Below are 15,934 nucleotides of genomic sequence, written 5' to 3' on the forward strand. Positions count from 1 at the left end.
ATGTTGTCGTAGAGCACGGACCTACAGCTCCCAGCTGTTTTATGATTTCTTTTTCTCATATTTGTGTTGGTTATAAAATATATTTTTTTTACACAAAAAAGAATTGCTAGAAAAAACACATCTTGTTTCAATAATTGGTTAAATTTTTGTTTATTATACATTATTTTGTGAATGTTTACTATATTACTATATAAATATGGCATGCTACCAATTTGCATGGAAAATCAGCATGTGAATGTTCCTTTACCTTCTTTTTTTCAATGTTTGATGTTGTTTCAATGTGTCTATTTTCTTTCAACAGTAATTGTTCTTTTGAGATTATTAAAATTGTTGAGATAACTTGAATAACAAAAGTGATACTTATTTGAAGAAATTAGATAAATCTACCTACCAGTACCCATAAACAGCTCTGAGATTGTTTTCTTTTATAAATTTATTTATAAACAAGGAAGCCCGTGCCTAAATTGTGCATTTTAATCAAGTTATAAACTCTGGAGGCTAAACAAACAATGCAGTATTTTTTAACCTCCTAAAAACTGATTCCTAACTAAAATTCAATATTCAAGAAAACATCACTATAAAAAAATAGGTTTTTTATTACAGTTATTTGATGATTAGAAAATATACAATCAGCTGTCAAAATAACAATTCACATTTTAAACCGTAGTAAAAAAGTTGCTCAGCAGCAGCACAACACTGGACCTTTGAAAGTGCCTTCTACAAAGAAATCCAAGGATAGGGGGGTAAGCGCTATAGGAAAGTGGCTTTTTAATTACTATATTTTTATTTTTATTTTTCCAGTTCATGGGCTGGATCATAAGCTTTTAAATTACACCTCAATCGTAAGAATTAAGTAGGACAGGTGAAAAATGTACGTTACAGAGAAAACCCCCATTGTATTTAGATAGATGGGCTACAGCTGCTATATATATAGATGGGATTTATACTTCATTCACCAAAAGACCATAGTGCATGCCTGATAAGGAGAGTATTTTAGTTGATCGGTTGTGTTTGCGCAGGCCCCCGACGTATGAGCGAAAGAGATCTGCCATCGCGGGTGTTGAGCGAACAGCAGAACCTGGGTGCCCGGGGTCAGTTGCCGCCCCATGCCCCTCAGATACACAGCTCCAAATCAGTCCCCTCCCTGCACAGTAAGTACTCAAGAAACAACTTTAATATCAGCTGTATTTTTTTCTAAAATTAATGTTACAACTTGTGAAAATTATTCACATAAATGTAGTGGAACCTCTCTCTGGAAAACTTTACCTAAAATAACAACTGATCAAAGTCAAGTGTCTACATTGAAAACTACAAACACACAACTTGCCCAGTCTTTCCATATGCAAATTTTTTAGACCATGTGCAGCCTCAGCAGCATTCACTAATTTAACATAAGTTACAAGGAGCAATGATTGTCGGATATTTATTATATACACGTTAACATACAGAGAGTTAATCTTAAACTGTGTGAGATTAGTCAACGGAAAGATTTGAAGATTATAAAATAACTGTTTATTTCATAACATTTTTATTTTCTAATTTTTGCTCTTCTATCACATTGTATCAAAAATTGTATTATAATGTATCATAATATTTGCCAATAGAGAAACATATACAGCATGAGATTACTACATTTGAAACCTATAATGGCAACTATGTAACGTAAGTATGGTGAGTAACATGTGATCTTTCGCAGGTGGTAACCACGAGGTACACGGAGGGGGGGCCACTATGGTGGGGGGGAGACAACACGAGGTCTTCAACCCTGGGTACAGTCGCACTTCCTCAACCACCAGCATCCCACCACCCACGACTCTGCGCTCTAGGTAACTCTCTACCTTACTGGTGATAAAGAATTTTAAGCCACACTACACTGTTTTAACGAACTTCCCACGCAAGGATTTAGTTCAGAAAACAGCTGTTTGCCGCTGTTTATCAGGGTATTAACTATTAAGAGACATTTTTGAAATTATCTTGCATATTCATTAAAACGCTGTAAACAATCTTCTCCTCCATTCGTTTAATAAGGACGAAAAATGTTATTACTTTTTTGCCCTTCATCATTAACCGTACATTTTGTTTAGATCCAGTCAGAACCTCACAGAGCATAGAGGTAACAACCTTCCAGGGAACCTCGGCCGACAGGCTTCCAACCCTAGTCTGGCCAACCAACCTCCCCACTTACATCCACACGTGCCTCCCTCCTCCTACCAACAACACGTACACCAGCAGTACCAGCAGCAGAACAGTCCTACGACGGGGGAAAACGGGGAGAGGTTCTACCAGAACCTCAGCATCTACCGCAACCAAGAGATACAGAACGGGTTCATACACCAGGGCTCCGGTCGAGGCAAACTGCCTAGTCCTCAGGACGAGAGGTTGGTAGCTATAGAAAATATAGCTGTTATTATTACCCATTGAGATGGGGATGCAATTCAGCGTATTTCGGGTGTATTCAATTTGAAATGAAAATGAGTCTAGAATTGAGTGGGCCGTGTTACATCGTTGTTGGCTAAGACTATCTGTTTTTTTTGCTGTTTTATGTCCCTCCTTCACATTCTATAATGAAGGCTCAAGCCCAAAACTGTTTTACACATTACTTTGTACTAGGCCAACAAATAGAAAACACTAAAAGACTTCTGAGTTAATTTCTGAACAGTGCTATACAAACACTTTAACACCTCGGGACAGATAATTTGTCTATTTTCACCTGGACAGAGGCTGTTAATCTGAGTAATGATTGGTTCTGGGATGGTTAAGAGAGGGTCTACTGTACAGGTTTTATTATACATTCAAACTTGGTTTTTTTTCAAACTCTTAATACTTATATTCCAGATTTAATAAATTTAATAACTTGTTGTAGAAGTCCGGCTCAGCTCCAGAAGAATCTCCGCGGTTCTCAGTCATCACTGACGACGGCTCGGCCCCCTGAACAGCCACAGGCACGACCAACCTCTGCATACCTGCCCCCTCCTCACATGCAACAGGTGCGTGGATGACAAAATAATCGATTAGTGAATTATTTAAATATTTACAGTGCTGAGCTGTTATTAGAAATAACAATAAAGGTTCTTTGACACTACTTGTAATCATATAGGTATAACAGACACTTTAAATAGATTTGCTATTGTCAAAGGACACTTGTATAAACATTAGAATAAACAGTGTTTTCAGCCATTGGTACTTAAAAATTAAAAAGTAAATCAGTCCTGGGTCTTTGCCACCTACGGTAATAGCTACTTTCCTATAAGGAAATTCGCTAGAAATTAAAATAATATAGTTAACTAAATCGTTTACAAAGTGTGCTTCAGTAAAAACATTATTTCTTAGTTTTTGTTATATAACATAAAATTTGCCACATTCTACAATAAGTTGTACTTTCAGTTTGGCCTGATTTAAAACTTAGTGCAACTGAGAGAAAATAGTAATTTACATCAAAATAATGGCTTAATACAACTGTATTGATTTTTACCCTACAACTGGCTACAAATTTAACATGTGGTCTGATGGTGATGTGGCAGGGCATGGCGCCGAGGTCACAGTCGTCCAGGGACATGTTGCGTCAGGAGGCCAAGCTGCAGGAGATGACTGAGGAAGTCCGCAGACGAGAGTTGAGACTCACCTCTCCACAGTCCAGACTGCAGGTGAGATATTACCTGTGAAACCTCACCACCGAAATGCAGAACAAAACATGCTCCCTCCTTATGGAACAGCTGAAGACAATTTTGTTGTTATTTATGTACGGTTTACTGCAGAGGTTGTGTTTTCAGACATCAAAAACCTCACCAAACAGTAAATCACAAATTGAGTAACTAACCGTAAAATAATATAAACAAAATTTCTTTGGCACTACCACATGAACTAGCAAAAACAAGCTTCAAAATTTACAATGTGATGAGAAGTCTAATTGTTTTGATTAGTCTATGGTATTACTTGTCCGGTTAATGTTTAAAAATAATGAAAATTTTCACTATGCAAAATGTGATTTTTTCCATACAATAAAAGCTGAATGGACTCCTGACCTTGAACAGAATGAAAATGTGACCAATAGGCTCTATCTTTATTATTACATTGAGTCATTGAGACAGTGTTGCCCACCTTTGTGCGCAGATTAATATGAATGGAATGTGAGTGTTATAACATTATTGATTTTCAGATGAACCAAGGACCTATCCAGCAAGGGCCAATGCACCAGCCAGGCTACAGCAATGGTGGAGGTTACCCACCCAACATCCGTCCGATGGTCAAGAGAGAATCACCACCTCCACCTCCACCCCCGGCCACCACTCACCCCCTCTACCAACCCCCTAGATACGCAGCCAGCATGGGTGATCCTCCAAGGGGGGGCTACTACCCGGCACAGGCTCAGCAGAACAGAACCAACAACGCTTATCTGCACGGCACCAACCCCTGGGAGAAAGAGGAGAAGGAAAAGGTAACAAATATTCCAAAACCATTATGATTCAGAAACTTATATAGTTTAAAAGTGACTCACTATCAATACAGTGATAGTCTGTTCAAGATTGGTTTGGAAGGGTCGCCTAATCCTGGAGTGTGTACAATTCAAAGAGACCACATAGCTTATAAGTTAAATTAAAAATGCCTATCACACATGTTGCAAGCTTAAAACTTTGTCAATTCAATTGTTCAGAGATTAATCTTACAACTATTTGAACACACATTTGTGAGTTTTAAAACCCAGAAATAAAGTCAAAATTTTAAATTAATTAGTGGGTTTACATTTAGTGACAAATTGTAACTCAGGGTGAATTTAATGGCCAGTAATATTTATGAGGCTGTGGTCTGTTTAATTGTTCCAAATACATCTAAATGGTATGTAGAATCATTGACTTTTTGACAATGAAGTAGACATCCTATCTGTATGGATCATCTATATCCAATTTTTTATTCAAATTGAAAGTATTTGAATGATACACTTACAGAGTTAAGTTATCAAAATTCTATTTTATCTTTTTATTTTTAATAACATAAAAGAAGAAATAGTTTACAATATGTTGTACCTTTAAAGTTAGGATTTTTTAAAGTTGCTTTATACAACGTAAATTGGTGATTGACGGCGACACGCTCAGACAGTGCCCAATTCAATTGGCGACAACTTGTGGGAATAGAGTGTCTGAGGTATGGTCTGTTGTAGGAGATGTTGATGCGCAAGGAGGCTGTTAGACAGTGGCGGGACCAGCAGATTGCGGAGTTGACGGCTCTAGGCTCCACACGCAACCCGCAGCAGGAGGAACAACTCCGCGCGCTCCGGCTGGAGAAGGAGTTTGAGCGGAGAGCGGAGGAGGAAGCAGAGGAAGATGAGGAGGAAGACACGGTGAGTGGGCTTACAACTTTTGTTTTCCTAGGTTATAGCCCGGAATTGTGTTCCATGTTACTAGTTACTGCAACCTAGGCATAGAGAGGGGGTCTCTGCATTATTGGTAATTGGCAGGATTTGAACCCGGGACCTCGGGTACCAAAGTCTCTTGCTCTATCAGCTCGCAATGGGTTTGAAACTGCCTCAAATCCATACTACAGATATTAGAGAAAATATAGACAAAATACAAAAGTATTTTTTTTACATTATAGTTGGCAAAGTGTGCAATAAACAACAGTTTACATCAATCCAACTCTGTTTTCAACAGAAGTTTTGCAAAAAGTCAGTAAGGATCAAATAGTGTAAAATGTAAGAAAATACTGAAAATAATTATTTGTTATGGACAAGATTTACAGCAGGTTTTGTTTTTGTTTTCACAAAATTTATAATTGGCCTGAATTTAAAGTCGGCGTTTTAAAGTTGTTATTTTCCAATAGTACTTTACGAGATAAACAATTCCAAAATCTATTTCGGTTTTGTAGTATTGTTTTATATTTAACCTAAAATGTGTTTTGCAGTTTTTCCCAACTAGCACAACAATAGCAACACAATACAACAATAGCTTATTTGTTTTATAGTTCAATTGTATTACAATATTAAATGACACTTTGGTTAAGGATATCTTAGGCTTTTCTTTGTATCATGAAATTAAATAAAAAGTGTATTGTTTCAGGAAAGCTCAGAGAGAGTGCAAGGACTGTTGAGAGTTGCGAGACAGCAGGACGAGAGAAGACAGCAGCAGCAACAACACCAACAGCAACAGCAACAGATTCATCAACAACAGCAGCAGCAGATGCATCAACAGCAGCAGCAGCAGATGCACCAACAACAGCAGCAGCAGATGCACCAACAACAGCAGCAGCAGATGCACCAACAGCAACAGATGCATCAGCAACAACAGCAGATGCATCAACAACAAATGCAACAACACGGGATAGCAGGATCCCCGTCACCTGCTGCCTCACGTCCTCCCTCCCACCAACAGGTGAACGGCATTGTGGGCCGCACCACCATGCCCCCCACCACTACCTCTGTTGCTAACAACTACCCCATCACTACCACACCTACAGGGTGAGTAACTAGCCTAGGCACAATGAGAGTTCGGGTGAAAAAATTGTTTTTGATCACAGTTAAAATCATATTATAATACAATTTCATGAAGGTAAAAATGATTTATAATACATATATACCATACCTATTTATAATAATTAGTCATGGCTGATACGGCATATTTATGCCAGCCAAACCAGAACACAAATAAACCACACATAGTCTCTGGTTTGGTAGTAAACACATAAAACCAATATGTTCTCGTAAAAAACACAATTTAAATAGTGATGGAATAAAAACATAAATGTTAATTTTATATAACAACTCGCTCTTTGTTAGTTACTTATCATGATCTGTTTTGTACTTTAGACCTGGAGTGGAGGAGAAGGAGAGGCTGAGAAGATTGAAAGATATGAGAATGAAACAAGCAGAGATGGAGGCCGAAGCTCGATTGAAACGAAGAGTAAGTGTATTGCAGCCAGAATAGGTCTTAAAAATATATCTTTGACTCCCAAGTCCCAACAATGTTGTTCTACTATATACATATAAATTTTAAAAAATAATTTCAGGTAACGTCTTTTGGTTAAATTGACAATCATGACCCCATATCAGGAGCCAGAGAATACTTAAGTGTCTATTAAAACAACAACTGGTTCCAGCTGACTTGTCAGTAAATTAGTGTTTTACTATATTCGTGTTCTGGAACTTGATGGAATTCAATGATGGAGCCAGTCCCCAGGTAGCACTGAGCATGGTCACGTGGGATGTTACTGATCATTACCCACATGTTTAACTAGATGCATTAATAGGTTTCTTTAGTTTATTACAAGTTATCCATGATCATCAGTATGTTATAAGAATGTACGGCTAAAATATTTGTTTGAATAAAAATTTCACATATTGTCTTAACTATACAGAAAACTTTTACTTTTTTTAGTTATAATGTGTTCTCTTGTCGATAGGATGAAGAGCTTAGGCAGCAACAGATCAACAATCAAGCCAACAGCCAAGGAACCCCACCGCGACCACCCTCTCAGTACAATGGTTACAGCCCCCCGCCACCCCCGGAACGGGGCAGTAGCTTCCAGGTGATGAGCCAGACACAGGGTCGTAGCCCCGTCACTCCTGTCAACAACAATAACAACATCAGCAACAATAACAATAACAACACTGGTGGGGCCAAGCGGGTGTCATTCCAAGACCCGTCACCACCCACAGTGAACAACCTGCCACCCCCACCACTTGATAATATCCGGGAAGATCCCAACGTAAGTGATACACCGAGTTAAAAATTCACTTCTTGTGTTCTTTATTGTGGTTTTCTCTATTTTTCACTGGTTGCATAATTCAAAAGCATCTTTTATCAGAATCGACTAAAGTCATTCTGTTTTACTCATTAAGTACCTGTTTTGGAGGTTTTCTGCCAACTAGTTCTGTACAAGAAAACCATGCTTGTTTCTAGTTGTTATATTGAACAGAATTACACAATCCGATCAGATTAAGTATAAAATTTTTGTAAATGTGGAGTCTTTAATTGCCCCTGTGAACTTACGTATCTTTAAAATCCATCATCAATTGAAACATTTTTTTTGTAAGTTGGTAACAATTTTGCTAGCTAACTTGTTTGGTTTTTTTGCAGAATTTCATAAATGAGGCGGAAACAATGCTGGCTTCTCCAACCAGTCCGGACACTACTTTCACAGGAACAACGCCCGGAGTGATCGGAGCACAGGAGGTTTACAAGTATGTACTTGATGTTGGCTAACTGACAAAAACACATAGATAACTAATGGGAGAATGTATGTGTAAGAAAGATTTCTGATACCGTTTAGTTGTGTATTTTATTTTTTTACTCCACTAAGCCAGTGCTAAAATTTAAAAATTTTTAACTTTGATTTTTATAAAATTTAGGGATGGACGAGATTGGATTTTTAGTTTGAGACGAGACGAGACGAGATTTTTTATTTCTCATAAAATTTCGAGACGAGATTGAGACGGGATTTCCCTTCTCATACACAACGGGAAATGCACGTTCAAAATTTTTACCTGATTTTGTAACATTGTTAGATGACTGTTTAAATACAAAAATAATGATAATAGGCAAGAATATTTACAATCTTTTATTAAAAACCATCAGCATAACATTTTTTTATTAATCACGCCTAACTTATTAAAAATGCCTACGATTAGGAAACATAGTGATATCAGTTAGGATAGAGTTCAACTTATCATAAAATAAAATAAATCATAAAATAAAAGCAATATTAATTTTTATAAAATAGTTAGGTACTTGTTTTGACTTTTTATAGTAATAAAACATTCCTCACACGGCTTACACTTAACAAAACTTCTCAAATGTTATTAAAGTAATATTATTAAAATAATTAAAGTAATATTTACATTTAAAGAATTAATTAAATAAGAACGCCTCCGCAAAGGAAACGCAACTACAACACGCTCCTGTATTGCGGGTATTGCATTGACTTTCTGCAGGCGTTTTTAATTTTTTTTTTTTTTTTTTTTTTTAATTCTCGTCTTGATTAAAATCTTGGTCAAAAAGAAATCTCGTCTCGTGTAACGAGATTTAAAATTTCCCGAAAATTTCCCGAAATTTCGAGACTTGACCATCCCTAATAAAATTCCACATTTTGACTGGAGTACACATAATTTTGATCTATGATTTTTATTTAGACCTTAAGACTACTGTACTATAAACTAACAATTAATTGTTGTTTGTTTGGGTTTTTAATAACTCTTAAGTACCTAACAAACAAATGGGAATGCATTTAAAACTAGCTTCTATTGCTTTCATCCCTAGTATCTGTTTTTCATTCTGTGTTTATTGTGTAGAGACCCTCGTCAGCGAAGGTTGCTCGAGCAGCAGAATCAGAAGATGATGTCAGCCAAAGTCCCGGAGAAGTTGAGCTTCAAAGAGAAGATGAAGATGTTTGCTATGGAGACTGGTGAAGACACGACTCCCAGGGACAAAGTGAAGATTTCCCGAGCTCAACGTGAGATTGACAACATCGGTTCCCCCACCACACCCAACAACAACCCTCCCGCCGGCAATAACAACTGAACTGCAAGCAATAAATATGCCAGTGTACCTGCGAGCGCACCCGTCCTTGAGACTTTTCTGACTGACTTGTACCAGTCAAGAGAATAGATATTAGTGAAAAATATTGACATATTCATTAGTTTTATATGTTTTGTACATTCCAGAAGAGTTGATTATATTTAGATTCTAAATATAATAAAATATTTGTATGTACGTATACTTTTTAGTTTTGAGTAAGTGATGTAAAGCTATTTATTTTTATGTTGTCTTTGTAAGTTTTGACAACCAATTTATCGCAAATTTTTATCTTATTGATACACGTGTTCTAATTTAAAGCTTATTTGAAGTTTTCCATCTTTCTTCAAAACATTTAGCGGATGCTACCTTTTTAGATTGTACTACCTGGACCAATTTTCTCGACCAAACATTTTACCGTATAAACATTTTTAATTATGCCTTCATCCGAGCTCTCTATGTTCCTACATGTTCTTGTATTGTCAACGAATATCTTCTCGCAATAATGTTATGTAGGAAACTTTTTAATGAAGTGCTGTAACTCCAATATATATGTGACTAGAAGTAAAATGTATTTTTATAATAATCGTCCTAGTGGCCTTCAAAAGTGTGGTTTCCTTAGAGCAATAAAGCCTGGAAGTCTGACATCGTGTAGAGTTTGAACAAACGCCACTGAAATCAACTATATTTTCTTTGTTATCCCATACTACGAGTTAGACTTACCTATGGTAAATATGTGATAGAAATGATCTTTATATCTTTAGGTATTCTTCGAGATTTATTAACCATTAATGAACAAATATTTTTATAGATTGTTACGATAATTATATATTATTGAGCCGGCTTAGTAAAGTGTTGTAGTTTTGTAAATCATATCGCTTTTTAGGTGTATGAAAATATGTTTTAATCTCAAATTTTGTTTATAATTTTGTTGTTTATTCTATTTGGTTGATATTCATATTGAAGTCAGTAATGATATATTTTTGTTAAGTTATATTCATTTTATCGTTATGTGTAAAGTGTACATTGTTGGTAGTTAGGAGAAGTCAATTACAGAAAGGTTTGTATATAAAGTTAATCTACTTTGCATGTATTTATGTATAATAACATGCAGATTGTTAAATCGGTAAGATCAAGTTTGTGTGTATAATATAATAAAAGAGATCATGTTATTTAAGTGTCTGTGTTTCCTTTCTGTTAGTACTATACCGACATAAAACCAACTCATAAACCGACATTCTAAAATTTAAAACTGGACACAGGAATAAGAATCATTATTGCTGTTGATGCAACTCTGGATTTAAAATAAGACTGGAGCAAACCTGCAAACTGCAGACTGAGACTAGCAAATTTCCATTTGTCTTGTCTTTTTTTTTAAACCAAAAGTTGTAAATAAAACGTGAGTTTACTTTATGTTTTTACAATCTAAATAATCTATACCGAGCTTGGTCCCCCGGTACTTTTCTTTAATATTACCTTACCTTACCTTCTTGGCCATTCAAACCTAAGTTGGTTTTTTCCTCGCCAACAAGTTGTCTCCACTGTTTACTGTCTGCTGCTTGGTCAATTGATGTCCCCATGCGCTGAAGTTCTTTCCGCACCTGGTCTCCCCATCGTAGTTTGGGTTATCCTAGTAGTCGGGTCCCTCGTGGTTGTCCATTTGTAGCTATCTTCAGGAGACTTTTCTTCTCTTCTCGCTATGTGTGCGTTACTACATCTGGGTCTTCGTAAAGTTCTCGGAGTTCTCTGTTTTTCCTGATCCGCCATAGTTCATTTTCTTTTATAGGTCCGGAAATCTTTCTTAATATCTTGTTCTCAAAGACGAATAATCTCCTTTCGTTTTGTTTGGTTAGGGTCCAGGCCTCTGATCCATACAAAATTACCTGTTCAGTATTCATTAGCAGGCCAGCTGATCGTAAGAGACAGAGATAGAGTATATTGCAAAATCCCCACGCAACAATACAACAATCAAATTTATAAATGAAAACATTCTGGTTCCAAGTGCTTGCTTTTCTCGTAATATAGTTTCTTTGTGTAGCATCGTTCATTGCTCTCTCCTTTCATTTTTGACTTATTTCATTTACCATTTCCTTTTTTGTGCATTTGATAAACCCCTTTTAATTTGACTCTAAATTCTGTGTACCGCACTAAATCCAATTATCGATGAGGCTGGCTAAAAAGTAACTTTCGTCCCCCTTAACTTTTTGACGTATTGAGATATTTTAAATCAGTTTCTGGCAGCCTTCTTAGATATTAGGGGCTACAATAATGACGAGTAATTTTGAAAATTTTGTATTCAGGGTGGTTAGGGGTAGCTCAAAATTTTTAAATGGTAAGTATAGTCGAATTTGGTATCATTTTACAGGTCTTGATGAAACTTGGCAATTGGCCTAAAGTAAATAGAAATCGGACCACTAATAACAAAACGGCAGCTAAAAATGTTTAAGAAGCTGATTATTTAAAGTTTAAGTGCACATGAAAGGATTTATTATACGACCAAATGGAAAAAAGTCGATTTCTCTCATTTGTTTTAATGACTTTATTGCTACTCGGATAATTTTCCATGGGGGTTAAATTCCGGACTGTGCATAAGGTCTAAAAGGCAAAAGCCCTAGTTGTATGGGCTGGGGGAAATCCCGGCTTTTGTTGCTAATCTACACGGTCCAGTTTCATATAACTCACGAATCAACAGGGTTAAAATTCTACCAGCGAACAAACTTGAGAGCGCTCATGTTACTATGTCTTAGTGTCGTCAGCTCTGCTCTAGGGGTAAAGTTCCGGTGGGTGACCAAATCTTAAGATAATGATAGAATATTAAATTTTTTGTATGTTAACCCTTCCCGAATTATAAGTGAATATATTCGCTATCATTTTGTGCATAAGGCTCTGTGGACGGTAGACGGAGATTATTACGACATCTATTGTTATAGTTGATTGTATTAACGCATTGATCTTCGTAGAAACAGTCTTTTATTCAATTATATCTTTAACCGATGTACTAGGAACATTTATCTTGAAAAAATTAAACAAATATAACATCAAAATATATTTTTTTAAGAAAGAAATTTAAAAAAAAATTGTTTAATTATTTTGGACAAAAGTGCTGCATAGGTCAACATTCTATAAGATGTACGGTAAAAAAAATGTTTTTTTATTTTTTATTAATTTCGCTGTCTGTATACATATTATAGGCCGTCCGGGAAAGTTTAATTTTTGTAATACGGTAACAGTACTACTAACTGTACTATCAATGTATTTAACAAAACCTATATGTGGATATAACATTTTATATTTATGCTCTAGCGATTCCCATGTTAAGCCGCAGAAAAGTATTAAAGAGACGATTATAATGATTGTCTACTCTATGAACTTACTCATTACATACACAAAATTAAAGAATGATGACAGAGGTTTTGAATTAGTAATTAGTAACAAAAGGATGTGTACAATATATAATCAGAACTGTCAAAGTATGATTGTTGAGCGAAGCTCACTTTCCCTCACTTTGTAACTTCTTTGTAAGGGCATCAGAATGTAATGGCTTGACCAATTGATATGAAATTTGGCCAACAGCTAAAGAATACTGAGCACAATGTTTTGGTAAAAAATATTTGCAAATTTCCTTCTGGATTTTATTTTACAGGTCACGCAATTTCGCTTGTTATTTTAATGTAAGTTGAAAGAAAAATTATATTGGGTTTATCTCGTTTCATTTAAATAAGATAAACATATGATAATTGTTTGTAACTGTTTTGTTTACATTTCAGTGTTTACTTTCATCATAGGTTAAAGTTGGAATGTAACAGTTTATCAATGGAAGTAACAGTTTTGCTATATTTGTTTTGAGCATGCCTCAAAGGCCACGTCATAATATTGGTCGTCGCACCGATAATGCAAATATTGTAAGAGAGTGGCGTCGTGAACAAGAAGAACCAGATGAAGCAGTGGCGGAAGAAGCTGATAATGATAGGCAGTTAGCTAATCAATTCCAACATGAATAAGATGCACAAAAATGTTACACTTGCACTAATAGTCCAGTAAAATAAGACATTTTGCTATGCAAAAGGTCGGGTAGTTCTGATTTTTTGATATGTTGTTAGTATTGGGCCCATAACATAAAATCCAAGTTATCCACCTCAAGATACTGCCGCTCGCCGCGGGGCGCGCCACTTGTTATCGAAATATAAAAAATATGGCAATTCCTATTGTTTTTCACTCAATCTCGCGAACCGTTGATTTTACCGAAAATGTTATACTATTACATTAAAGAAGAATAAATTTGTGACATTTTAAGCCCAACAGCAAGTATGTAGCTTAAATAATGGTCAAAATACAGACCATCAAAATAAATAAATTTTCCAAAGGCGTATAAAAATTGTGGTTTTTTCAATATTTCCACAATATAGTTGTTTGAAGCAAACGCCGTATTGATTTAGAGAGTATGCCAGTTTATTTGCTATTAATAGAAAATAAATGAAAGTATGAATAAAAATACCCCCACTTCAGCAAACCTGCAGACTAAGCGAATTTCCATTTGCTTGATTTGATTTTCACAAACCTATTTAAATAACATTAGGTTTAACTGGTACCTAGATTTGCTGCCACAGGGAGGGTAATATAGTATATAAAATAATAATAGTATGATAAGAAACAAATAAATGTAACCAATTTTATAAAAATGTGTCTATAAATAAGGAAAAAACAATAATTAAAAATCTTTGCTATTGGAATAACTTGGGGTTTTTTTAATTACATTTTTTAATTTTTTTCCGTAACCAATAACTTAAAAAAAAATTAATCTACTAAATTATTTGCTTTAAGCTCTACAAAATTCTTTAATGATACAATTGTAAAATTGTGTATTTTGTTGAGGGTTAAAAATTAAAAAAAAATATTCTTACCGGTAAAATACCTATAAGGCAACCGTTCTTATGGCCTTATCATGCCGATTATGCTTCGCGAACTCGTTTTAATAAATAAATGTACGTTTACATGATTAAATGATTTATTTAGGCCATTAAGCAAAAGCAATAGGCTAAGTCACTTACAATACAAAGTAAATGATAAATAGTCCATCTCTTGATTCACAAATAAAAGTAATGTTTGTACCAAATTCCACTAAATCGGATGATTTTTGGGAATCATCGTGCTAACGGACGATAATAACTTTTTTGGATACAGTTTATTAAAGTCTTTAGTTTTTTTTTTGGATACAGGGTCTCTAAATAACTCACTTAGTTTGAAAATTTATTTATTTATTGTACTAGATACAAACTACTCTTCAACGACTGATGCCATAGAGAAGGCTACGGTGATACATTAAATGAAAGGTAATGAAATAAAAGTTATTTTAACACTATCACACCTCAATATGCGAACCATTGTAGCCCTGCAGACATGCAAGCTATTTTTACTCATTTTTATCATTAATATTTTATTATTTGTATTATAATTTATTACCAAAACTATGTTCAAGGTCAAATAGGTGTACGCAACTTATTGTCAACGTACGAAACTAAAACTTTGAAGGTATACTCTACACAGCACGAAATGATTATTACTCATCCATTTGAATAATAGTATCGTGAGGTATGTTTCAATTGCCTAATCAGACCAAATTCCACACCAGAACTTGTCTGTACGTCTTGTAGTTAAATTTCCGATCTTTGTAATTTTTTGTGTTCTTCAATATCAATCCTGTATTTAAATTCATATTCAGCATATCCTGTATAGATGGGCACACTTGGCGTGGAAAAATTACCCGCTGCATGGAAGATCAGTACAGTGATTGTAATTGGAAGATCTTATTTGCCTGAACTTTCAGCCTCAATAAACTGTTAACTATGTTAAACTGTTTTATTTTGTTTTCATGTGAAAGTATTGTTCCCAAAGCTTAGCTTAAATATTTATGTATAAACGTTTGACAGCTTTGGGAAGAATAATTTTGCCGTTGAAGGTATATTTTGAAGGTCTTTCTTTGGCATGTAAACCTACATTTTATTAAAACGAGCTCGCGAACCATGATCAGGCCATGGGAACGGTTGATTTATAGAATCTTTTGTTAAGAACGGGTTTTTCGTATTTTTGACCCTCAAAACATACAATTTTACAATGTATTTCTAAACCATTTTGTAGAGCTTAAAAACAAATAATTTAGTACATTAAAATGCTTTTTACAGTTATTGGTTACGGAGAAAACTTAAAATTGTAAATTAAAAAACCTCAAGTTATTCCAATAGGAAAGATTTTTAATTATTGTTTTTTCCTTATTTATAGACACATTTTTATAAAATTGGTTACATTTATCTGTTTCTTATCATACTATTATTATTTTATATACTATATTACCCTCCCTGTAGCAGCAAATCTAGGTACCAGTTAAACCTAATGTTATTTAAATAGGTTTGTGAAAATCAAATCAAGCAAATGGAAAT

At 35.1% G+C, this 15,934-nt stretch overlaps 1 protein-coding gene across 4 annotated transcripts in view; it reads left to right on the top strand.

Annotated features, from left to right (window-relative positions):
• The window catches only part of LOC128987718 (afadin-like), a 253,441-nt gene extending 242,764 nt beyond the window's left edge, over positions 1 to 10,677 (top strand). For 3 of the 4 annotated variants that reach the window (XR_008490271.1, XR_008490272.1, XR_008490273.1), the window contains 3 exons: positions 1,020 to 1,151; positions 1,697 to 1,826; positions 2,085 to 2,094. Coding sequence is in view for 1 of the 4 variants with exons in the window: in XM_054408712.1 (XP_054264687.1) it covers positions 1,020 to 1,151; positions 1,697 to 1,826; positions 2,085 to 2,378; positions 2,864 to 2,987; positions 3,522 to 3,644; positions 4,157 to 4,435; positions 5,156 to 5,335; positions 6,051 to 6,448; positions 6,797 to 6,890; positions 7,390 to 7,695; positions 8,067 to 8,170; positions 9,278 to 9,506 (2,393 nt within the window). In the remaining 3 variants the exon portion in view is untranslated. Of the gene's footprint in view, positions 1 to 1,019; positions 1,152 to 1,696; positions 1,827 to 2,084; positions 2,379 to 2,863; positions 2,988 to 3,521; positions 3,645 to 4,156; positions 4,436 to 5,155; positions 5,336 to 6,050; positions 6,449 to 6,796; positions 6,891 to 7,389; positions 7,696 to 8,066; positions 8,171 to 9,277 lie in introns of those variants that run through there. The other variant, XM_054408712.1, reaches the window with a different exon arrangement.
• The last annotated feature ends 5,257 nt before the right edge of the window (positions 10,678 to 15,934 follow it).

Source organism: Macrosteles quadrilineatus, unplaced genomic scaffold (assembly GCF_028750875.1).
Source record: "Macrosteles quadrilineatus isolate MER2022 unplaced genomic scaffold, UCM_ALF_1.0 Scaffold_2__2_contigs__length_208266976, whole genome shotgun sequence".
Classification (NCBI taxonomy): Eukaryota; Metazoa; Arthropoda; class Insecta; order Hemiptera; family Cicadellidae; genus Macrosteles; species Macrosteles quadrilineatus.